The sequence below is a fragment of the Gymnoscopelus braueri genome (genome assembly GCF_963280865.1).
Source record: "Gymnoscopelus braueri genome assembly, chromosome: 12".
Classification (NCBI taxonomy): Eukaryota; Metazoa; Chordata; class Actinopteri; order Myctophiformes; family Myctophidae; genus Gymnoscopelus; species Gymnoscopelus braueri.
This window is the reverse complement of record NC_137614.1, coordinates 5,003,532-5,028,588: the sequence shown is the minus strand read 5'-3', so window position 1 is coordinate 5,028,588 and position 25,057 is coordinate 5,003,532. Positions and strand designations below refer to the sequence as shown.

The 25,057-nt window shown below is 40.7% G+C and overlaps 2 protein-coding genes across 3 annotated transcripts; one reads left to right on the top strand and one right to left on the bottom strand.

Annotated features, from left to right (window-relative positions):
• Nucleotides 1–563: 563 nt before the first annotated feature.
• On the bottom strand, nt 564–3,246 carry LOC308097111 (galectin-9-like). Its single transcript, XM_080444707.1, has 4 exons — nt 3,106–3,246; nt 2,798–2,883; nt 1,452–1,614; nt 564–939 (listed from the first exon to the last, which is right to left on the bottom strand). The coding sequence occupies exons 1-4, from the start codon at nt 3,115–3,117 to the stop codon at nt 787–789; spliced, it is 414 nt and encodes a 137-aa protein (XP_080300833.1). The 5' UTR covers nt 3,118–3,246; the 3' UTR covers nt 564–786.
• A 12,456-nt stretch (nt 3,247–15,702) lies between these two features.
• LOC308096957 (glucose-induced degradation protein 8-A homolog) lies at nt 15,703–23,645 on the top strand. Of its 2 annotated transcripts, XR_013934174.1 has the most exons (6): nt 15,703–15,840; nt 16,806–16,935; nt 17,349–17,545; nt 18,837–19,034; nt 21,710–23,533; nt 23,617–23,645. XR_013934174.1 is itself a non-coding variant. In XM_080444486.1 (5 exons), the coding sequence occupies exons 2-5, from the start codon at nt 16,818–16,820 to the stop codon at nt 21,881–21,883; spliced, it is 687 nt and encodes a 228-aa protein (XP_080300612.1). In that variant the 5' UTR covers nt 15,703–15,840; nt 16,806–16,817; the 3' UTR covers nt 21,884–23,645. The 2 variants fall into 2 exon arrangements, 1 of the variants encoding a protein (XP_080300612.1); XM_080444486.1 differs by having other exon boundaries at nt 21,710–23,645.
• The last annotated feature ends 1,412 nt before the right edge of the window (nt 23,646–25,057 follow it).

Below are 25,057 nucleotides of genomic sequence, written 5' to 3'. Positions count from 1 at the left end.
TATTTTCTCTAGTTTGGGTCCCGGGGAGACATCAAATTTCCCTTTTGGGTCTTGGGCTAAAAGGTTTGGGAACCCACCTGATTCGGATGCTATCTATGCATTGAATGGGACATTATCAGGTTTTATCAGACCATTGAATGGGCGAAGTAGGCGACATAATGCCCATTTGATGGTCTGATAAAACGTGATAATGTCCCATTCAGTGCATTGATAGCATTCGAAGCCGATCGCTTATGAGTTTACGGCAGTGCTATTTTTTAACCAGTATAGGTGTCCTACCTGACACCATGGTCTACATTTCTCAATGGAAGAGTAGGGAGACAGCAGATGCACTAGTTGTGTTGTATCAACATACTCTACTATATTTTCTGCATATTGGTTAAAATAACATTTTATGTATTAAATTAAGTGTCTGATTGCAGCTTTAATGTTGAGGCCTGGAACCCTATTGGTTCCATCTTCCATGTATAACTTTCTGAGGTGCCTTAAGGTCCCACCCACTCCATTTGTATTACACATTTAAAATTACCAATGTTGTGGTTTGATAAGGTAAAAAAGACACATTTATTATTCACATTATAGACTTTTTTGAAGTGCATGCTTTATTTAGTTTTTCCAGACAATTACTGTATATCCTTTGACAGTGTTCCTTTTGCACAACAATTAAAGCAGAAATCATTCATATTTTTTTTTAAAGGATAACGAATGCTTATCCAAACATTTGCATCATACAAAGATATAGACTATATATAATACATGTTTGGCCTTTGGCTCCATCTGTATTCATCATTCCACCGAAATATACACTTTAGTATCCAAATCACCAGTCACCTCCAGGCAGTTGATCTTGGCCAAGTCTGGGTAGCGGTAGGTGTAGCTGAACACAGGCCTACCGCCGACCAGGATGTTGTACAGGTTACTTTCGTCAATAAGGGTCATCTAAAACAGACATCTTGGTATGAATTTTAGGGACTGAAATCTAGCATTCTCACTACTGCAATGACCAGGATAAATAGGTCTCTAAGGCAGGGGTCTTCAACGTTTTCAGGCCAAGGACCCCCTAGCTGAGAGAGAGATGAAGCAGGGACCCCCTCCTCTATATTGTATAAAATTGTGTTTCAGATTAAACTTTTTTGTTCTCTTGGTCTGCTCTTTTTTCCCCTCTACGCCTCTTTGCCAAAAATAGCCGATCTACAAGCTCACAACGCCTCGCAGAGAGGCGTTGTGAGCTTGTAGATCTGCTATTTTTGGCTCAAGTTCTCCTCAGAAAAGGGATATTAGGGTTCAAGTGGTTAAGGTAAACAAAAAAATCATAACACAAAGATTTGGCGGACCCCCTGTAGTAACTCTGAGGACCCCCTAGGGGTCCCGGACCCCCTGTTGAAGACCCCTGCTCTAAGGCCTTGCAAGTATTTACAGATAAACTATGTGGAAAAAAAGCTATACAGTACCACAAATCCGGTTCCTTGTTGGAAGGGATTTCGATAAACCTCTGCTTCACCCCACTTCCCTTTCAATTTACTGTTGCACTTCACCTCTGGCTCAATCTTGTCGAAACCTTCCGCTTTCATTTGAAATGCGATCCCTTCAGGGAAATCAAGCTGAACTGTGAAGCTAAAATGAAAATGAGGTTAACAGACTTTCCTCCACCATGATGAGTTTATCGTCATACACATCTCTTATTGCAGATAAGTGCTAAAACAATAATATTAATAATGATAATAATAATAATAAAGCTTTATTTATTATTATATAGCACCTTTCGAAACAAAGTGCTTCACAGAGATACAATACACCATACAGTAAAAGATAGTGCAAAAAAATTGTAAAAACATTAAAAGCTAAAAAAGAAAGTATGCAGCTAGACAGTAGGAGTAGGACACAATGGGTAAAAGCATTTAGGGAATAAAAGCGACTTTACAAAAGTGAGTTTTCAGGAGGGATTTCATCCGGGGCACAGACTCTGCAAGCCTGATCTCTAAGGGGACGGCATTCCAGAGAGTCTGAGCTCTAAGCGCAAAGGCCCGATCACCTTTTGTTTTTTTCTGGGAATTCGAGTAGAGCTCTGTCTGAGGACCTCAAATTGCGCTTTAGTTCAAATGGCTCGAGTAGGTCGGAGATATAGGATGGGGCCAGACCAGAGATGGCCTTAAAGGTAGTTAATACAATTTTAAAATAAATTGTGAAAGTGATTGGGAGCCAATGTAGGGATGCCAGAATTGGTGAAATATGATCATACTTTTTTGTGCCGGTCAGGACCCGGGCGGCTGCATTCTGAACCAGTTGTAACCGTTGAATTGATTTATTGGAGAGACAGGATTATAGGGAGTTACAGGAGTCAAGGCGTGAATAAATGAATGCGTGAATTACTTTGGTTAAATCGGGGGTGGATAGGAAGGGCTTGATTTTCACAACGTTTCTAAGGTGGTGGAAGGATATCTGAATGACTTTCTTTACATGGCCTTCAAACTTGAGGTCAGGATCAAGGTTCCTTACAGAAGGCTTCAGGTTTGGAGTTAAAGAGCCCAAGGGATCATATACATCTTAATTATGAGTTGTTGCTGCTTCGGAGACTTGTCACTGGTATAGAGCCCTGACTCTGAGGGACTCCGGTACCCCAAGTAAAGGGTTTAAGTGGTTAATGTTGAAGAAGGTTCTAATCTAGGAAAGTTACAATACTGCTAGAGTCTCTGGGAAATAAAATTGTCAGCTATCCATATTCCCTTAGACAAACAAACGTACGGCCATATTATATTGCACATATAAGCTAGTATTGCTAATGTCATGCTCTATGCACCTTTCAGCTACATCTCTCACTGTGCCTTTGATCTTGATGGTGTTGCCGTTGGTGCATCCATTCAGTGGAACTTTACATGGCACGTTCTAAGGGCAGATGAGGAATAAAACATCAATAATTTATTCAGCAATTGTTATTTATTATTAGATACTGAAGAATATTAATATGATGTGTATGTATTTGTGCCATTACATTAACCAGATTATGACCTACGCACAATCAATCACAGACCAAGAACATAATGTGTTATCTATGTAACAATTAACAGTATAAAGTATTATAGTATTGGAATAGTTCAGAATACTTACATATTCGGTCATTCTCGCAGAGTTGAGTTAAATTCTTGGTGGACTGATGCAGTAATCTTGAGAGATGGGTACAGGCTACGTTCACTCTTCTATTTATATTGTAATCTAGGGGTGTAAACCATTCCTGTTGGCACCCTGCCCTCCACCCTTCTTGAGAACACCTTGAGAGAGCTGTGTCGCCCTGGTGAGACAGCGTTGGTGCATATATCATCCATCCTGGAATGGTTTCATGTGTGTCATGTGCAGTGTTGCATTGCTGATTTGGTATGTGGTTGCACTCTATTTTAATGACGTACCGCGCACGTCGCTTAAAGGACAACTTTGTTTTTTTACAACAAAGGTTATTTGATTAGTTTGTAATGATAACAATTAAAAGATGAGTGTTAAAAATAAATCATGTATTGCTTTCTATTGTTTTTTTTTATGATTTAGTGATTTTTAACTGGGGGGCGGGGGCATTCAGTCCATTGGTAAATGAATGGTCATGAACGCAGCCTCCGATTTCCGTGAAACTTTGTACGCACATCCCACTAGGCTAAGGAAGAAATGCCACCTTACATTTTTTAAATCAGCCTCATGGTGGCGCTGTAACAGGCAGATTCACGTTTTGCCTATTTATCGGCCAAAACGCGAATCTGGTCAGATTTTGTGCTTTTCTTTTTGCATGCTATTATTCAGATTAATATCTAATCAAATGTAAGTCACAAACATATTTACAAGTTATAACTGGTGTTATACAACTGTTGGAAAAGATAACAAAACTAGCACCGATAAAAGTCATACTGAGCTTAATAATTAACCACAAAGTAATGAAGCATTTTTGAGGCACAAGGAAGAAAACCAAAAGGTAATTATGGCAAGGATTCCTCTCTCTCTCTCTCTCTCTCTCTCTCTCTCTCTCTCTCTCTCTCTCTCTCTCTCTCTTTTCTGTCTGTCTGTCTGTCTGTCTGTCTGTCTGTCTGTCTGTCTGTCTCTCTGCCTGCCTGTCTGCCTGCCTGTCTGCAGGTTTTGTCCCGATTTCAAGCTGCGTGTCCCGAGTCCTGACAAATATATCTAAAACACAACATTCACTACACTCTCAATTTGTTCCAGCCCAACTCCCATGGGAAACTTTGCAGGAGTCAAAAAAGTTGGGGTATCCGGAGGGCTTGGGCAAAAAAAATTGAAACATTTAAATTGGCCAATATGAACTTGTGGGATGTCTAATTATGGGGTTTTGGGGGTCCTGAATCCATTCCAACCATTCTATTCTAGCAAAAAAAGTACTCCTGGTCATAAAATCGGCCACACCTGCTTTTCAGGGGTCTTATGCATCCAATTGTGGTGGTCCTAATCGTCACTTTGTTTAGTGGTATATTTTGATTCTCGGGCTCTTAGAAAGTCAAATAAAGATATCTCCATTTTCTTCTGTTGCGTTTAGTTTGTGTATTTTGCATAATTAGCTAATTATTGGATAAAAAACGGAAATCACTATAATTTTGCTTTTAATTAACTTAGAAAGGTAATCCAAGAGACCATGTCCATGTTTGTGATGTCTAGAAATGTATCTGTTAACATCGTGCAACCTCTCCTCATTAGCATAATTTGCATAAACGATGCATTAATACGATACAAATCAGGAAATTACTGCATGCATTTTTCACCTTTTCCAACTTGAGATTATCTCACACCAGGTGTGAATTGAAGGATGGTAGAATGCTAAAAGGATTTTAGCATTCTTTTGTATAATTCTGTGCCACCGTGCCTTGTTTTTGCAAACTGTTAAATAAAGAATTCAATCAATCAAAGATGAGCCAACTGTCTATCTCGCCAGGAGGCCACACGGAAGAGATTCCAGGTTGGCAAGCCTCCAACTACTACTGTGACAAAATAACACACCATTCTGGAATGTTTCAGCAAAACAGTTTCTGTCAAACAGCATATAAAAATATAAGGACAGTGTTACCTGAGGACAGGAGGAGATCAAGTTCTACCGGCTAAGCAGTTGGTTTCGTTTGGCAAAGTACGTAGCTAGTTGTGGTTTCCAATAAGGTGATCAGGTATTCTCTGTTGATGAGAAAGTCACAGGCATGAAAAAACAAGCTACAGTTGATTTGATTTATTAGACATAATAATTACACGTTAAATGCTTCTCACGGAAACTTCCAAGGGTAAAATGCCAATGGAACACTAGAACAAAGAAACTTGAGAGACAAAAAATATATGTAGGCCTGCATGATGAGTGATTAATTGTAATTGAATGCAGTGTCACAATAGTTAAATGCGAAGGCACCTAACTTTGATCAGAGACTTTTAGTTTGGAGAAGGAACCAGGCTATGGATGGAGGGTTTCCATGGATTATGATTGTGGAGTGTTATTATAGTTGTTGTCATTATTGGATACTTTTAAACACTTTATCTCAACTAATAGCTGGGAATTCGGCCAAAATCATCAAGATTGTGCTCTTGGTGACAAGTTTTAGATTTTTGGCATAGTGTTAGTATGGGCATAAGGTTTTCAAAAACCATTGCAAGCAAGTTGGGGTCGCCCCCGAGTGGTCTGCTTGCAATGATTCCAGTATTAGATAGGTCATAGCCTGGTAAACCCTCCCTCCGGAAATCTCATTTCCATTCCTGAAATCAAATGGAAATGAGATTTCCGGAGGGAGGGTTTACCAGGCTAGATAGGTCAGTGTATGGTTGAAAATCCAAATAATTGATAGAAAAAAATTCAATGGATTCTGTTACTATATTGGGCATGCTAGTAAAAAGCATACTAAAAATCTAGGAAAATCTAAGTTGTGGAATGGAAACAAGACCGCAAGGACTTTTTTGGACGGACCTTTTAGACAAAGTATTATAAATGTAATTGTGATGTTTACATATTTTGCCTAATAAAATATTCAATCAATCAATTCAAGATGGCATCCGCAATGGCTCCCGGGAGCTTAAAAGCTGGGAGGGAATATGTAAAAAATCATACAAATTGTGCACTTGGTGACAAGCGTTTGATTGGTCTGTTTGCAATGATTCCAATATTGGATTGGTCAGTTGAAACCTCAAATAATTGATAGAAAAGTTTTAATGGATTCTGTTATTATTGAGCATGCTAAATAGCATATTAAAAATATGTATTAAAATATTTCACTCATAAGTATTAGTGCAGCCCCATCGCACGTTGCACAATGTGGTACAGTGTTACGAGTGTTTTTACATTATAATGAAGAAAATATAATGGCTATTTAGATTTATTTATTTTTATATAAAAAATGTGCCATGGACATATATGTCTTGCCACGGACACTGATGACCCCCCTGTCACAGGGGGGTCATGGCCCTGTCCCCTGCATCTGTTTCTTCACATAATTTCTTCACATTCTGCAGCGTTAGGTCATGTTTGAGTCAGACTTCAGCTGCCCTCTTGTGGCCTCAAGGTGAAACTACATCACTCCTGTTTCACTGGTATCCTTAACCAATAAAAAAAGTCTATCCACCTGTTTCCGCGGGAATTTACTGGAGCAAAAATCCTGTGTGGGAAACATCCTGCGGGGGGACCGGAAGTAGGAAATAGCGGCTCAGTGTGTTTACATTTGCCAGCAGAACGTAGCTGTAGCGTCACTGGTCGCATAGCGATTCAGACTCCAAGAACGTTAAAGCTGGCTCCAGACTCGGCTTTTCTTAACGTCACAATGAGCTCGGGGACAACGTGTGCTGTGCGTGGCTGTCATAACAACCGAACCAAACTTCATGAATGGCTTAAACTAGAGTGCTTCGTCCACCAACCGAAAACAAAGTTCGAATGTTCATGTCAACGTTGGTATGAATTCCATTGCATCCCAAAGTACGCCGATGCGAGAAGAAGTTGGCTAAGGAACTTGAACTTAAAACAAACGCCCAAAGCTGTGTATGTATGTTCATTTCATTTCGTGGACAAGAGACCTACACGGGACAACCCATATCCAACGCTGCTGTTGGGTGAGAGACCTCCAGAGGAGAGTATCGTTCAGAGACCTTTAACGGGTAAGATTAATTTCTACAAGGCATTAAAACAAATCTGACCTGGCCTGAAATCTATTGCAATCTATTTAAAACGTGCTATTGTAAACACTCAATGGTAGGCCTGTCTGATTATGTGTTTGTAGCCTACTAAATACTAATCACACGCACAGTGCTAGCCTTTTTTTTTCTTCTCCACGCACCTTGCCAAAATAATGGCCTATTTCTAGCCGCAAGCAACTCTTTAGGCAAAAATATCATTTCCCAAAAAGAATGATGTAGGCCATTATTTTAGGAAGGACGTACAACCTTAAAGACAAAAAAGTTGCAATAAACAAAGTTTTTATTTTTTCAAAAGACATTAAACTATGTGTTATAATCGTATGTTTAATTCAGTGCCTTAAACATGGTGGTGTGTTAAACATGTACAATTACATCCGTCTCAATCGATAACAACTACTGCAATACATCTCATTGTACACTAAATATGTCTGTACCCGCAGACGACGAGCCAGTTGCAATGGAGGCTTCAGAGGAGCCAAATCCCGTGGCAAAGAGCTCACATGAGGACCACATCTATGCCAAAGCTCCACCTGCCAGGACATCTAGCGTGCTGCCTGAACCATCCCCTGAGAGCTCACAGTCTGTTGCAGAGGATCTCCTAAAAGACGATGAAGACTGTCTTCTCTACACAGGGATTCCTCTACTTGAATTCAACACTCTTGTGTCATGCTTACAAAGCTTTGCCCGCACATCAACAATGCTCGTTGTAGATGAAATTTTAATGACATTAATGAAACTTAGGCTGAACTTTGTACTAGCTGATTTAGCAAAACGCTTCAAAAGGTCACGTAGTCAGGTCAGTAAAACATTGTCATTCTGGATAGATGTAATGGCTGAGCACACTAAGGATCTGATTCCATGGCTGCCTCGTGAAACCATAAAAGCTACTATGCCACAGGCTTTCCTGGAGAATTTTCCAAACACTACATGTGTAATTGACTGCACAGAAAGTGTTTTGCAGAAAGCAAAAAATCTGGACTCAAGAACTGAATCTTACAGTCACTACTATGCTTGTAATACTGTTAAATATCTAGTTGCAATTGCTCCATCTGGACTCATTATGTACATTTCAGATGCTTATGGTGGGAAATGTAGCGACAGATTCATAACCGAAAACTCAAGCTTTCTAAGTCATTTGCGTGCTGGAGATGAGGTGATGGCAGACCGTGGCTTCACAATTCAAGATTTGCTAGATGAGCGTAAAGTACGCTTGGTCTTACCAGCATTTACACGCAAGAAAGCCCAGTTGACAACTGAGCAGGTCACTCGCACGCGACGCATTGCTAATGTCCGCATCCATGTGGAACGAGCAATAAGGCGTCTTAAGGTTTACAAAATTCTCTCACACACTGTGCCCATTAGTATTGTCCCTAAAATGGACAAAATACTTAGAATTTGTGCAGCCCTTGTAAATCTGAGAGGAGAGCTTCTGTCAAGCAAATAGACACAATTAATGTTGTATTAACGTCTTAAGACGTCCGTTGTATCATAAGCCCTGTGCCACTGGTGTAAAAAAAGGGGGGGGGGAAATGATGGGGGGGGGTGTAGAATGTTCAGAACCCAAGATATCATGATTTGAAAATGTTCTGCTCCATTCACTTCTTTTTTAACTTCTTACTGAAAAAGGCTGTATCTCGGCTCCTAAGCATATTTTTTTTACAATGAATTTTGCCTCTGGCACTTAGAGCCAAACTGCCAGAAATAAGTCAGGCACTGAATGAGTTAATTCTATTTTATGTATTTCTGTTTAGACAGGCCTGAAAAAATGCCTAGTAATTTCTAATGAGATAATCCAGAAACAGTATTGTCTAATTTCCAATGAGATAATCCAGTTGTATTTATTTTTCTATCATGAAAGATGATTTGTGTCCTAGGACAAATACATTGATGAAAGACACACTGTTTGTGTACTGTGGGTTTACTTTTGGCAGAGATGTATCTTTTTCTCAGTAAAATCAATTTAGGTAGCATGTGTAAGAAGTCGAACTTCCATGTCATCACACATCAGTGTAGTCTTTATTAAATGGGACGTCCACTTCTATGCTGCATGTATTCTGAATGGTTCTTAAAAAATTGGGGGGGGGGTGGAGTGGACTCTTGCTGTGGTGTTGATGGGCCTGCATGTGTGTGTTGGCATGTGTGGTGTTTGAAATGTATGTTTTAATTTCTTCAGCCGCACATTCTTCTTCACACCAGAGTTCCAGGTCCGTTGGACATCAGTAGCCTACAAGCCACATTTGTTCCACACTACCTGACTGCATTTTCGACCTACAATAGGGAAATATCTAGTTATTACCCAACATAGTGTTTCCAATCATGCTGGAATCACCAGTGGCGGAAAGTAACTAAGGACATTTACTCAAGTACTGAATCAAATGGAAATGAGAATTCCAGAGGGAGGGGTTTACCAGGCTACAGCTGCTTGACATGTCTTATAATTATAATTAGCCCTCAAGCACCTGCGAGTCACATTGTATGAGCTGTTGTAAGAGAACGTATTAATTCATAATGTGGGAACACAATCTCAATGAATTAAAAAAAGGTGATATTAGCCTAGTGTTGCCTACTGCAATAGATAATTGGGAAGATGACGTCAAGAAGTGGCCTCGTATCACATACTGTAGCATTTTTAATTACTTTGTGGACTCTATTGCTAGTGACGGTAAAGCTATGGATAACTTGAAAAGTTCTGAGGCCTACCAGTATCTTCACAGCAACAAGGTCGGTGTAGTGTTCCTGAAGGAGGTCGGAAACGACCTCCTCTATTTAAAAGCAGACGTAGAACCGAGCCAGAGTCTGCATGTGAGGCACCATAAGGCATGGGTTCTGTCAACAAAGAGAGGTGTCATAGAGACAGCAGGTTGTTCCTGCATTGCAGGGCCGGGCCGCTCATGCAGTCATGCTGCTGCAATTCTGTGGAAGGTAAGTAGGCTAATGTAAATGTACGCATCCATTATTACGACCTGTCCTGAATGTTTTAGATATCTCCAGACACAGCTGATTCACGTAAACAATACGTCATTTATGAACCCGTTATCATTTAAGGTAAACAACAGTCCCCATGCTGAGGTCATATCATCAACAGCAGTAAAAATGCAACACAGATAGGTAGATCAATATAATAAAACGTGCAGGCCCAAGTGCTCCAGTATTTTATTTGGGTAGTCTATTTGGGTCGGTGAGGAAACACGTGCTGTCTGTTGACATTCTAAGACCACCTCATGGCTAATTTGCATATGACTTCATATTATCCCACTGTCAACAAAGGAAAGGACATGTATTGTATGGTGGCTATTCTCACCTTCTTAATATAACTGACTGTACAAATGAAAGCATGGTTCTATTTGCACACTCACAATTACAACTGGTCTGGATAATGAACACTGAGGATTTTACTGTGAGAGAGATGCTATGCGCACAAACACGGCTTTCACTAACCATAACTAAGTAACTAAGTAAAAGTATTCATTATACAAAGTTTTCCATTTCTTCAAAATGTTTAAAATTATTTTGAAAATAGCCGATCTACAAGCTCACAACGAAAGCTTGTAGATCTGCTATTTTCAAATAGCCGAAGTATGGGGTAAAGTGTTTAATGCATGTTTTGTAATAATGAAAATCTACAAAGTAACTAGTAACTCAAGTTTTCAAATAATTATAGTGGAGTAAAAAGTACAATATTTGCCTCTGAGATGTAGTGGCCTAGACCTACAAGTACTGCAAATTGAAAATACTCCAGTAAAGTAAAGATTCCTAAAATTTGTACTTAAGTAAATGTACTTAGATACTTTCCACCACTGGTGATTCCAGCATGATTCGAAACGCTATGTTAATAACTTGATATTTCCTTATTGTAGGTGGAAAATGCAGTCAGGCAGCGTGAGGCAAATGTGGCTTGTACTGATGTCCAACGGACATGGAACTCTGGTGTGAAGAAGAATCAACGGCTGAAGAAATTAAAACACATACATTTCAAACACCATAGACGCCAACACACACATGCAGGCCCATCAACACCACAGCAAGATTCCACTCCACCCCCCCAACTTTTTCGGAACCATTCAGAGTACATAAGCCACATCAACACCTCAGCAATGGCCCCACTATTTCACCTCCAGACAGATGGTCTTCTTCAGCTCAGTTACAGAGCCGATGTTAACAGGCAGGGCCAGGTAAGCCCAAGCCTACATGATTCAGACCTGAGCACACTCTGTCACACTGAACACAGCACTACACTCACCTGTAGGAAATGTAGGGTCTTTTATGAAACCTACATTAAACTATCTCCAATCCAAGCAGCTACACTGACGGAAGAAACCAAAACACAAAGTGCTTCACAGCTATGGCATGATGCTAGGAAGCTGCGTCTAACAGCCAGCACAGCAAAACGAGTCCCCAAAAGACAGACCACAGACCCAAAGAAATTTTTAAATGAGCATGTGTACCCAACATTCACTGGCAATACAGCAACAAAACACGGCAAAGATAACGAGGCCAATGTAATTGCTCTTCTGGAGAGCAGAGGGCAAGTTGTGGAGAGGAGAGGCCTGGTTGTGCACCCTGAACATCCTTGGTTGGGAGCTAGCCCAGATGGAATCCTTGATGGAACACAGCTCCTTGAGATCAAGTGCCCCTACAAGACATCTATGTCAGACTTTCTGAGTCAGACAAATGGTGACATCCAATCCTTGGATGATGGACAGTACCTAATGCGCACCAATGGAAAAGATGGGTACTACCTCCAGGTTGGTTAAACAAAATTTTTAAATTTGAATTATTACTACAAGTAATTAACATTGTATTGAACACACGTGCTAATGACAGTTAACGCCAGTGCCAATGTGCTTTCAGACACAATTGACCATGATGTGCCTTGGCCTACAAAGTTGCCAGCTGGTCGTCTGGACACCAAGTGAGCACATTGAAGTGGACGTCCCATTTAATAAAGACTACACTGATGGACATGTGCAGCAACTGCAGAAGTTCTACTTCTTACACATGCTACCTAAATTGGCTGATGATTTCACTGAGAAAAAGTTACATCTCTGCCAAAAGTACATGGCTCTCTTTAAGTAAATGGATCATACACACACACACACACACACACACACACACACACACACACACACGTAAACCTACAGTACACAAACCCAGTGCGAAATCTTTCATCAATGTATTTGTCCTAGGACACAAATCATCTTTCATGTTTTGTGCAGCCCTTGTAAATCTGAGAGGAGAGTTAATGTAAAGCAAATAGACACAATTTAGATCACAATCACATCACTGTGAATTGTATTGCCAGGGGTAGGGCTCGATAAGCATCATGCTTCTCCCTGTCCCCTTTTCCAGTTTTTTGGACACTTCATGTACAAGAACTTGTGCCTTGGACCTCCTTTTTTCTTGTGATTATGACTTTTCAAATTTGCATTAATGCACTTGTGTATGTATCTTTCTGTTGTCCAAAAGAGCTGGAAATAAACAAAACTGAACTGAACTGAACTATTTTATGTATTTCTGTTTTGAGAGGCCTGAATAAATGCTTATGTAATTTCCAATGAGATAATCAAGTTGAATTAAGTATTTTGTCCATTTTAGGGACAATATTAATGGGCACAGAGTTTTCGGTTATGAATGTGTCGCTACATTTCCCACCGTAGGTATTATAAATGTAACTGTGTTGTTTTACATTCTTTTGCCTAATAACATTTTCAATCAATCAAAGATCAATTTTTAATGACATTAATGAAACTTGATTTGACAAAACGCTTCAAAAGGTCACATAGTCAGGCTGGTAAAACATTGTCATTCTGGATAGATGTAATTGCTGAGCACACTAAGGATCTGATTCCATGGCTGCCTTGTGAAACCATAAAAGCTACTATGCCACAGGTTTTCCTGGTGAATTTTCCTGGAGCTTTGTAAGCATGACACAAGAGTGTTGAATTCAAGTAGAGGAATCCCTGTGTAGAGAAGACAGTCTTCATCGTCTTTTAGGAGATCCTCTGCAACAGACTGTGAGCTCTCAGGGGATGGTTCAGGCAGCACGCTAGATGTCCTGGCAGGTGGAGCTTTGGCATAGATGTGGTCCTCCATTCCTGGGTCTGACCACTGTGTCTGGACATCATGTGAGCTCTTTGCCACGGGATTTGGCTCCTCTGAAGCCTCCATTGCAACTGGCTCGTCGCCTGCGGGTACAGACATATTTAGTGTACAATGAGATGTATTGCAGTAGTTGTTATCGATTGAGACAGATGTAATTTTACATGTTTAACACACCACCATGCTTAAGGCACTGAATTAAACATATGATTACAACATATTATAGTTTTGTTGGCTTTAAAAAAAATGCTTGTTTTTCTTTTTGGACTTTAACCGTCACCTTCCTAAAATAATGGCCTACATCATTCTTTTTGGGAAATGATATTTTTGTCAAAAGAGTTGCTTGCTTCTGGAAATGGCGATTATTTTGTCAAGGTGCGTGGAGAAGAAAACAAGACTAGTAGTGCTGTGCGTGGGTGACACACACACACACACACACACACACACACACACACACACACACACACACACACACACACACACACACACACACACACACACACACACACACACACACACACACACACACACATTTAATCATTTATTTATGTCCACATAAGAGATACAATACAAGGACATAAATATTACAAGGTGCTGTCAAAAAATGTACAGTCAGCAAATCATGGACAAATACTCCCACACCCTTTAGGGGTACAAATAACAGCGTCTTCGCCATATTTGGCGGCTACCGATAGTAGAAGAGATTTTTGCAACTGCATCTTATTAGCACCTTATTACATTGACGATGGTAATTACAACGTCAATGTCAAGGTGCGTGGAGAAGAAAAAAAAGACTAGTAGTGCTGTGCGTGGGTGACACGCACACGCACACACACACACACGGCGCGCGTGTGTGTGACGTTACAAATGACACATTAGTACATGTGTTTGTGATCATAATTGCGTGGCAACTTTTTGTTTGCGATAGGTTGAATCGCTTGCGACACAATCACAATGAGCCCTGCCGTGGACCAGGCCAGGTCATGCCTTGTAGAAATGAATCTTACCCGTTAAATGTCTCTGAACGATACTCTCCTCTGGAGGTCTCTCACCCAACAGCAGCGTTGGATATGGGTTGTCCCGTGTAGGTCTCTTGTCCACGAAGTGAAATGAACATACATACACAGCTTTGGGAGTTTTTTTTTAAGGAGTCTGAATCGCTATGCGACCAGTGACGCTACAGCTACGTCCTGCTGGCAAATGTAAACACACTGAGCCGCTATTTCCTACTTCCGGTCCCCCCGCAGGATGTTTCCCACACAGGATTTTTGCTCCAGTAAATTCCCGCGGAAACAGGTGGATAAACAATCATGGTTTGGTTTCTTAAAGGAGTCAGCTCAGAGTCGAGGAATTGTTCAACTCTAATCAGCCCAGGAAGGAAACTTTTTTGAAACACATCCCACACAAAGTCCATCTACAGATGCACTAAGCTTAAAAAGCAAAAAGACTCAAAAAGAATCATGTAAAAATACTTTATGAAAGGTATTATTTGATATCTCATCACTGTCGGGAGGAAACCTTGGTATGTCCCAAACTATAACTTTTCAGGAAATGGAAACCTGTGTTCCAATGGATAATGTAGTTATTATTTAGTCACAAGCTCTTGATAACAGAAAAAAAATCTATCTATCTATCTATCTATCTATGTATGTATCTATCTATCTATCTCCTAGGTAAAAACACTCTGGGTTTGAAATAGACACTAATGCTTTCTAGGTATGATTTAGGGCCCTAAAGATGATCTGAGCTTATATTGATATACGCGTCTGGATCTGGGACGACTAACAGATTTCGGATGCAGCCCTGGGGATCAATTCTCTTTGCAGATTGCATATCCGGTCCAGAGCAGATACGGAGGTAGTGTGGTGCATGCACCTCGTGTATGTGTAACTTACCGGATACAGTAGGCGGGCTTTAAACCAGATATGAACACTGAACACTGAACAGTGCTTGCCCGGTGACGCAAGGCACAAGGATGACGTCACGCCCATTTTTGACCAATCAAAGGAGCAAATAAAAAAGCGAAATCTCGCTCGGTCACTTAGACCAGCGTTGCCATGTCGGCATATTATAAGCGACTTTGCGCTCCTTTTTCTGTAAAGTTGCTTGTACATATATTGGTAGTTGCGGGTTGCGTTTTTTTTGGGGCTTGTTTCTAAAGTGTAGTTGCTTGGTTAGGCTTGTTTCCAAAAAATATTTATATTATTTAAACCAGTGGTTCTCAAATATTTTCATGAAAATGTTTTGTGCCCGTGTTGTTAGAATGTTTCAACCTCGAACCTATTCCACCTTTTATTGCAAGATTATTATTTTTTAAATAGCAGATTTACAAGCTCTATGCGACGCGTTTTCAAATATTCTAAAATAGCCGATGCATAATACGTTTAAAAAGGTGCTTATGCGGCAAGTTGCTTCTTCTGGACATGTTTTCCTAGACCTGGTTGCTTATTTCTCTCACAGAATCTGGCAACACAGACGAAATCTCGCACGGTCGCTCAGACAATAACGCGAGATCTCCGTGTGTGTGTGTGTGTGTGAGCTCTCTGCTAGCTAGCTACTAGCTACTGCTGAGGAGTAAAAAGAATACATAAGATTCAGGTAAACTGTCATTAAATGAACCTTTTTTAACTACACATACACGACATATAAACAAAAGGCGTTAATATCGATTGAATAAACGCCCAGAGTGTTATATGTAATGTAAATACCGCGGAGGAGGGCAGAAGTGAGCAGCCTTTGTTTTGGTCAGGAAAGTGCAGGCTTCGTTTTGTTGTGTTTTTGTCGTAGGCCCTGAAACAGAACGCATTGGGTTTCCGGTGTGTTTGTTGGTCTGAAATGACCGGTCTGAGGGACACGATCATCACATTAGTAGTAATAATAATAATAACACTGTTGTGTTACATTTGTTATCAGTAAGGTGTAGCATTATGTGTCTGATATGTTCAGCCAGTTGCTTGCTTGTCATCGTTGTCTTCAAAAAACATAATATAATAACACGTCTGCCCACACACAGTGTCACTGTCTACTGAAAGCATTGCTACATTTGTTGTCAATATTAAAGTGTAGCAGGATTTGTCTGTTAGACACGCATGTAATGTTGATGGACTCAAGAGTTGTTTTGAATGCTTTACATAGTAGATGTTTACCACGTTCTGTTGGAGTGCAGTCACTATTATAGGTTTGCTGAAACTGAAAGTGCTAAAATAATTTGTTGTTTCACCTGGTTAAAACACCAGGTGAAAATCAAAACATCAAAACTATGCCAAATAAATGGTCAAAAGTAGTGACAATAGCAGATCGAGCTTGTAGATTTTCTGTTTTTGCCATGTGTTATTTTTTAAATGGCTTTAAGTGATTCAGGGTCCCGGTTTGGGTTTTTGAAAATATGGTCACCCTTTTTAATTACTAACACATCTGCCCTCACAGTGTCATCTAAAATAATTATGTTGCATTTGTTGTCAGTAAAGTGCAGCATTATTTGTCTGATGCACTAAATAAATACATACTCAGATGTTCTATACAAGTTGCTTGTCGTTGTCTAAATAAAGCTTTGTACTTACTAGGTTACCTTCATAATGAGTTATGCAGACAAGCCGGAGGACATAACAAAAGAAGAGTGGATGGACAAGCTCAACAATGTCCACATACAGAGAGCTGACATGAACAGGCTCATCATGAACTACTTGGTGACAGGTGATTGATGTATTGAAGACTTTATTTAGGCAGAAATGAAAAACAGCATGAGGTACACTACAGTCAGACATATGAGCTAAAATGATAACTCAAAAAAGGCCTGGGGACTTGTTTCCATTGTGGTCCTGTGTATTCAATTCATCAGCAAAGTGCTGCTGATGCATACTGACTTTGTTTTATTTACATAACTAATGCTTTCTATCCTGTCTATTCAAGTCAGAAAAAAGTGTGTAAATCAGTGGTTCCCAAACCTTTTCTGGATCAGGGCACACCTGAAATTCCTGAAAGTGTCCGCGGTGCATTTTCAAGATTTTCAAGTGTGGAAGAAATGTATGGTGGTGTTTTCTTTAAATGCAGTATACTGTACATGCACTGGGATTCTGTTAACAATGGTTTTCATTTGATTTCAAAAGAGGGCTTCAAGGAAGCGGCGGAGAAGTTCTGCATGGAGTCTGGGATAGAGCCCAGCGTGGACCTGGATTCCCTGGATGAAAGAATCAAGATCAGAGAGATGATTCTGAAGGGGCAGATCCAAGAGGCCATCGCACTCATCAACAGCCTGCACCCAGAGCTGCTCGACACCAACCGCTACCTTTACTTTCACCTGCAGGTACATATACGAACATACAGGCTTCTCTTACAGGAAAAATGGTGAATGTCGTGGAATTCTGGATCAATCAGCAATTGATAAGGCACATAGGAGTCGAGACACAATTCTAGATGGAGGTGGTTATGCTTTATGTACATAATATCAGAAGTACATTAACACTCATGTCAGTGGTACGGTAGTTCTGCCTCGAGCACAGGGCAGAGATCGTAGTTATACTGTAGCTTCTTGAAGGACAACTGAACCATAACAACAACTGTACCAAAACAATAGCTATTAGGCCTAGTGGAGACATTTAGGCTCTTACAAGCTGTCAAATATCATAGTGTATTGCAGAAGTATTATAAGTGATGGTAACATATAGGCCTGTCCCCGACTAAGGATTTGTTTAGTCGAATCTAATTGGCGACTAATTGCCAATAGTCGACTGGCAGTCGACTAATATTTTATTTTTAATTTTTTTATTTGTTTAGGGCCAAAATACATTTTATTTCAAAGGGCCAAGTCTACACAGTTTGTTTTGTGTCTCCAGCAGCGTTTCTAGTGTCTCTATCTCTCTCTGGAAGAGGTTGCACATGAACTCTGCAGCCGCACTGAGGCGCTCAAACACAAACAATACCAATACAAAGACGAGGAATAAGAAGAATAAAGTGGAAGTTACGTGTGGTTGCAGGTGTAGACTTGGCCAAAAAACAATTTAAAACATTTTGGGCCATTAAAAAAGATTGACTAGATTCGACTAAGAGACACGCAGTCGACCCGGACCCCCCGCGACTAACCAGTCGACTAGTCGACTTAGTCGAGGTCAGGCCTAGTAACATATAAAGGTTAGATATAAGCAGCCATATAATTTCTTCCTCAGTGACTGTATTTATGTGATCCTTTCTACACTTTAAGCCGCAACCCGGAACTTATTTTAGAGGTGCAGTAAGTCAAGGGTTCCCAAACTTTTCATGCCATGACCCCTCAAAATAGTCATATTTGAATTGGGGACCCCCCACCCTGACAAGCACTTGGAATTGTAGGAGTTGAGGCATTACATTTAGTTTGACTCGGTTCCACAGTTAAATATTGTGAAAACAGCCAAACTACAATTTGGGGACCCCCCCTGGGGGTAAGTGATAATTGTTTGTTTTTCGTTAAAACAAACCTTTTTTGGGGTTAAAAAGGTAGGAATCTGGTCTCTGATGAGGAGAGACCCGGGCTTGAATAATCCTGGACAGGACATGGACTGATAAACTGGATTAACTCTCGCAGCGCTAAATGACCACGTTTTCTCTCCACTACTCCACAGCAACAGCACCTGATCGAGCTGATTCGTCTGAGGGAGACGGAGGCGGCGCTGGAGTTCGCCCAGTCACAGCTAGCGGAGCAGGGCGAGGAGAGCCGCGAGTGTCTCACAGAGATGGAGAGAACGCTAGCTCTGCTGGCCTTCGACAATCCTGAGGAGTCACCCTTCGGAGATCTGCTGAACATGATGCAGAGACAGAAGGTGAGGATAAATCTAAAAGCCTTGTTTTAATGTACTCCAGAAGGAGCCGATGAGCTTGTAGATCAGCTATCTTCCGCGTGTGCTGTCACACCATAGAACGACAGATTATAATATATCGTTGCTTTCGGGGCAGAAATATCTTATCTCCATATTTAAACTTTTTATGTTTTGTTTGTGTTGCACACAATTTGTGCTTGTAGATCTGCTACTTTTGCTGAAAAGTAACTGTTTTGGACATATGCGGTATTCACCCGACAGAGACGATATCAAGCATAATGGTTTCTTGACATATTGCAGTGGTTCCCAAAGTAGTGATTGAAACTGACTGTACGTTTTAACAGCGGGCGACTCTCCGGACGATCGCCGGACGACATTGTCCAAAAGATAAATAAAATCCATCTTTTCAGATCAACATCGTCCCCCTGCCCACTTCGCCTCTTCGCCCAGCTATCGCCAGTAGTTGCCGGCCCTCATAAGCTAAATTCCAATCCCCCAAACTCGGTCACTCGCTCACTCTCCTCGCTTCCTCCACTCACGCCTAAGCCCCGCCCCTGCAAGGAGCCGAGGATTATTTGCGAGGACGGAGTGGTCGACTGGTTGGCCTCACAGGATCGGAATGCACTCGAGCGTCATTTCAAAGCGACGGCAAATTCCGCGATCACTTATGACGTCTCACACAGCTGGACCAGAGCCGTGGATGAAAATATACATGCATAGAATAATATGCAGGTATAGAATAATACAGAATATAAGAATAGACAATTCATCCATGTGGATGGCCACATCGTTATCTTTATAGTTACATTTTGTGCAAGGCCATTTATTCCTGAAATAGTGAATGAAGCGCCAGGATGAACTTACATTTATGAATTTAATCCTGACCAGTCCCTCTTTTTGCTCGTACAGTCCCCAGAACCCCAGTACAAAAATGTACTCCATGAAGTGTAGATGTGTGGCAAAAAGGAAACGTCGCAGCCGAGGGGCGCGCAGAACGGTGGATGCATATTTATAGCAGAAAGAGCTTCACTTTTAACTATAGCCTTACTCATTCAATTCTGAACTGATTCTTAAATTTTAAAATTCTCTATTAGCTGTGAAGGGTCTTCTTTCATGTGTATCAGTCATGATTCTTTCGCCATCAAACAATATCAAGCAAAAAGGAAATATTGGCGGGTCCTTCTTCTCCATAGCACTGCTTGCGCACCTCTCGTCCTAAAACACCCTCGCTCCGGGTCTAATCCGGCGGCCTCGGCCCGCGAAAAAAATGGGGCAGTGTGTTTTAGGACGAGCGTTTCCCACCCGTTTTCTTTTCGGCGACTGGTGTTTTCTGGTTTCAAGCAGTGTGTGTGTGTGTGTGTGTGTGGCCACATGTGGAGAAGGACCATGTATACGTCACGGGAGAAGGGAAAAAAAAAAAAAAACGTGTACACGTGTTGCGGAAGTCTGCCGCGAGGAGCTGTGGAGACTGGTCGAGCGTACACTTCATGTACACTCGCTCAATGCGGAAGCGGAGAGCCTCCTCGCCTCTTCCACTCGACTCCACTCGCCTCCTCCAAGAAGCAAATGAACAATTGGAACCCGACTACTTCCTGTTCGAAGTCGGAGTGACCGAGTGGGAGTGAGCGAGTGGCCGAGATTTTCGGTATTGGAATTTGGCTATAGACATATAATGCACTTCCGGAGAATGCTCTTCCGAATCGCCCGCTGTTAAAACGCACCGTTAGGACCCAAATGGACCCTTGCGGGTCTGTAACTCTGAGACTGTACATGGAACACTCACAAAAAGACATTTGTACACTCGAGTTATGGGGTTCCGTAGCCTAAAGCAGTGGTTCTCCAACCTTTTGGGCTCAGGGCACCAATATACAGATATTGTTTCATCTCTAGCACCTTATATTCATGCCTTATTTTACTACTTTTATATTTAACAGTATGAGAGGCCGGCCCTACTACTACAAACATTGTTAATAATAGCTTAGCTGTCTCTTTCATTTAGTGATTTCAATATCTTAAAATATTCAGTGTCTTTAGACTCGTATCCTAAGAAACTTGAGAGAATATTTATTTTGCTTAGAACTTTAATATGTTTTGTTATCAGAATCAGTTTTATTTTTGACACATCACAGTTTTACAGGTGTGAAGCAGTCAGTACTCAGTATATTTTAGTGATATTGATCAATTCAAAATATTCCAAGTATTCTGCGGCACCCCTGGACTGGCATCACGGCACCCACTTTGAGAAACCCTGGCCTAATGCATGTACTACTGGTTGAGAATCAATGACAAAGTGTACTGGTTGCTGGTAAGAGTGCTTCAGGAACAACTAATTGTTTAATACAAAAAACGTATTGTCACTTTATTGTGTGTGCACAAAAGGATTATGTTAAACAGAAAGATACCCGTCAGTGTTGCCAGAATTTGCAATAGAAATGAGCAACCAGATCTATGAAAACAATCACAAAAACCTGTATGCATCGGATATTTGTGAAAAAGAAGTGACTCATTTTGAATATTTTAGCAACACAAATCTGGTATGGGGGTCCCTGGCACAAAAACGCAACCCGCAACTACCAATATTTACAAGCAACTTTCCCCAAAAAACAAGCCCAAAGTCGCTTATAATATTAAGTAGACCTTGCAACGCTGATTCCCGTTTCTTTGCCTTTTTTCCCCAGGTGTGGAGTGAAGTGAATCAGTCGGTGCTGGACTACGAGAACAGAGAGTCCACCCCCAAGCTGGCCAAGCTGCTGAAGCTGCTACTGTGGGCTCAGAATGAACTGGACCAGAAGAAGGTCAAGTACCCCAAAATGACAGACCTCAGCAAAGGAACCATCGAGGACCCAAAGTGAAAAGGAGGCCAGAGTGGGCATCTGGTACAGCATTGGTTCTCAAACTTTTACCATGTCAAGGACCCCCAAATTGATATGTATTTGGCCGCGGAGCCCCATCCGAAAATATTTTGGTGCCAGGGACCCCCGGAAGAGAAGATTTAAGTTAAAAAAAAGTTATTCAAATATTTTCGGTATTTTTCAAACATTAAAAAAAATAGCAGATCTACATGCCCGCAGCACGGCACGAAGTGACGCGCTGTGAGCTTGTACATCTGCTATTTTTGAATAGCCAACATATAAATGGATAAAGTGGTTTAAATGATTGTGATGCTTTATTAACTAATTTTGCTGGGGACCCCATGGAACCCCATCCAAGGACCCCTGGGTGGTCCGCGGACCCCACTTTGAGAACCACTGTGGTACAGGAATGGACACACTTCTTCATTTATCTATTTATATATATATATATATACACCCCCCAACAGACTCATACAGTACAACCTTTTCTTTTTTTGTAAGGGTTGCTTTTTTTTTGCGATACTTTGATAACGTAGAATGTGCAAAACGGATTGTTCACCCTTCGGAATATGTTCAAACCCGGCTCTGAAATGGAAACATAATACAAACCATTGGGACTTTTGAGTGAGAATTATGATTTGTTTTATGTTTATGATATAGTTTCATGTTAAAGGTGGGTGTCGGTGATTATTGTTATTGTTTTGTTAAAATAAGTGTTAAATAGCTCTGTATTCCCTTAGTAATCATTGCTATAGATATGAGTGTTCAGTAACACACAGGTCTCCCCATCTCTCCAGCTCTTCGGTAAACAGAAAATACATTTTCCGGTCGGGAAGTTATTAAACAAATAAATGAGCAAAGGTAACACAAGCTGATAAATGGTCTTCGTGTTGTAAAGAGTTAAAGATGGAGACCTTCTCTGCAACTTACTGTACGAACTCTCTTTAGCAGTGATTACTATCAGAATACAGAGATTTAACTTTTTAACAAAAAAACAACAACACAATGTTATGTTTTAATCAAACAATATCACTTACTGTATACCACCTTTATGGATAAAAATGTTAACTCTTTTACATATTTCAGTCACACTATACATAATTTTTTTCTGTCCACTGGCAGGGAAAGTTGACATGGGAAGCTGTGAATAAAGCCTAAATTAGGCTCTCACTTTTATGTAATGTACGCTGTAAAAAACCTGAGTGTTAATTTAGCTCAGAGCATGCACAAATGGTGTATTTGTACACACTCAGAGTATTTGTACACTATCAAATAAACACCGAGGGGTTTTACCGCGTACACCTAGAGCAGTATACAGTTTGCTGTCGAGCTTGTTTTGTTTGTCCGTCTCAATGTGCACTGCCATAAATCTCAATTTTTATGAAGAAAGTTCAGCATTTCAGTTTACATTGTGATTCATACTGTTAATAAGGTGAAACATCATGAGGATGTTATAAAATATGTGAATACAGGCAAGATCCACAAACACACAGGCTCTGGGACGAGGGCAGTTATATACTACAGATGGTTTATTTACATGTATGGAATAAGTAGCTCTTTTTTGGAAAATTTGATGTGCTTTACTGATATTATTTTGCAATAAAAAGGATTTTCAAAACGGGCAAATCATATTTTTGTCTTCATGTACTTGTTTGTTTTTAATGCTCGGTTATTGTTTAGCGCAGTGGTCCTCAAAGCGGGGTCTGGGAACCCCCAGGGGTCATTGAGGGGAGAATCAGCAGAATTAGCTTAATATAGCATTTTTTTAAATAAAGTAACCCCACACAAAATAGCCCATCTACAAGCTCACAAGATTTTGAAATATACACTTTTTAACAACACAAATCTTCTCTTGTAGTCTCTCTTGCAAAATCTGTGGCCAAATTATATATATATCAATTTGGGGGTCCTTGACATTAAGATGTTTGAGAACCACTGGTTTAGCAGTGTGCAGCAGCATACCGTTGCATACAGACAACCCCAGCATACAGTTGAACTTGAATGCAGTCTTGCAGTCTACAGATTGATCTAATAATGAATCTTGCCCGAGGAAGAGGAGCTGTATTGTAAAAACTATATTTGGTTCCATTTGTACTCTCTGAGTTCAATTATAGGCTTTGTACTGTGTTATGGTTGCCTTATGAGTACTTTATGAGTGCTTAATGCGTTGTTATTGCCTTATGAGTGCTTACAACTGTAAGCATACAGTGTTACAGCTGATTATATTGCATTTATACTTGACCTTAGAAGTAATTATTGAATGCTTTATGTGTTATGATTATTGTTACCAAGCATGAGTATTTGTGAGTTCTAACTACATTCATTCAGTGTTATAAGCAGATTATAATGCATTATAAGTATGTTCGATGCATCATAGACATGGGATGCATAGCATAGCAAGTGTTACCACCACCAGCACATCTGCATTGTTTGTAGGTGGTAGTCTTCCACGATACTAGGCTAGGGAGTAGGCCTACTGCTTGTAGCAGTAGTACATAAGCACAATAGTCTAGTATCTCCCCAGGGGAAGTTGGTATCCTTTTAGTATTTAGTATTTGAGTTATACACATGATCCACTCACATTGCACAGATATATAAACATATATTATGTCTTGTCAGAGTGGTCAAAATGAGTTCTCTCCGGGTAACCAGGTTGGAACTTGGAATCATCCATCCTGGGTATGAGTCATATGACATAAAAAAAGTTACCGATTGTGGCTTTAACCACACATTTTTTACTGTGCGTGAACGACCCCTTTGTAGACAGGCTACTGCGCAGGAGCTTATTATCTCTGTTGACAACAGCAACAACACCTCAGCAGCACAGCAGGGCACTGTGGTGGTGGCATCGTCACCCACCTGGCTCAGGCTCAGGCTGGCTGCCATGAGGGCAGGAGCCAGGAGGAGAGAGAGGGACGTCCCAGCCAGGCTTCTCTCCCTTATCGGCACTAAAAAGGGACAGCAGTGGCAAATGATGCTGTTATCTCTCTGACAGTGTTGTAATCCGATAGGGAAGCCACATGAATCCTGCATCCTGCACACCCAGCAGCTTGTGATAATAATAATAAAAGGTATAGAACGCACAGTCATCATCATATGATGTGCCTGGATCGGACATTGAAGAACAGTTTAATAGCAGGGCGTTCTCTGGGCTTCTGGCTGATAGCTGTGGTT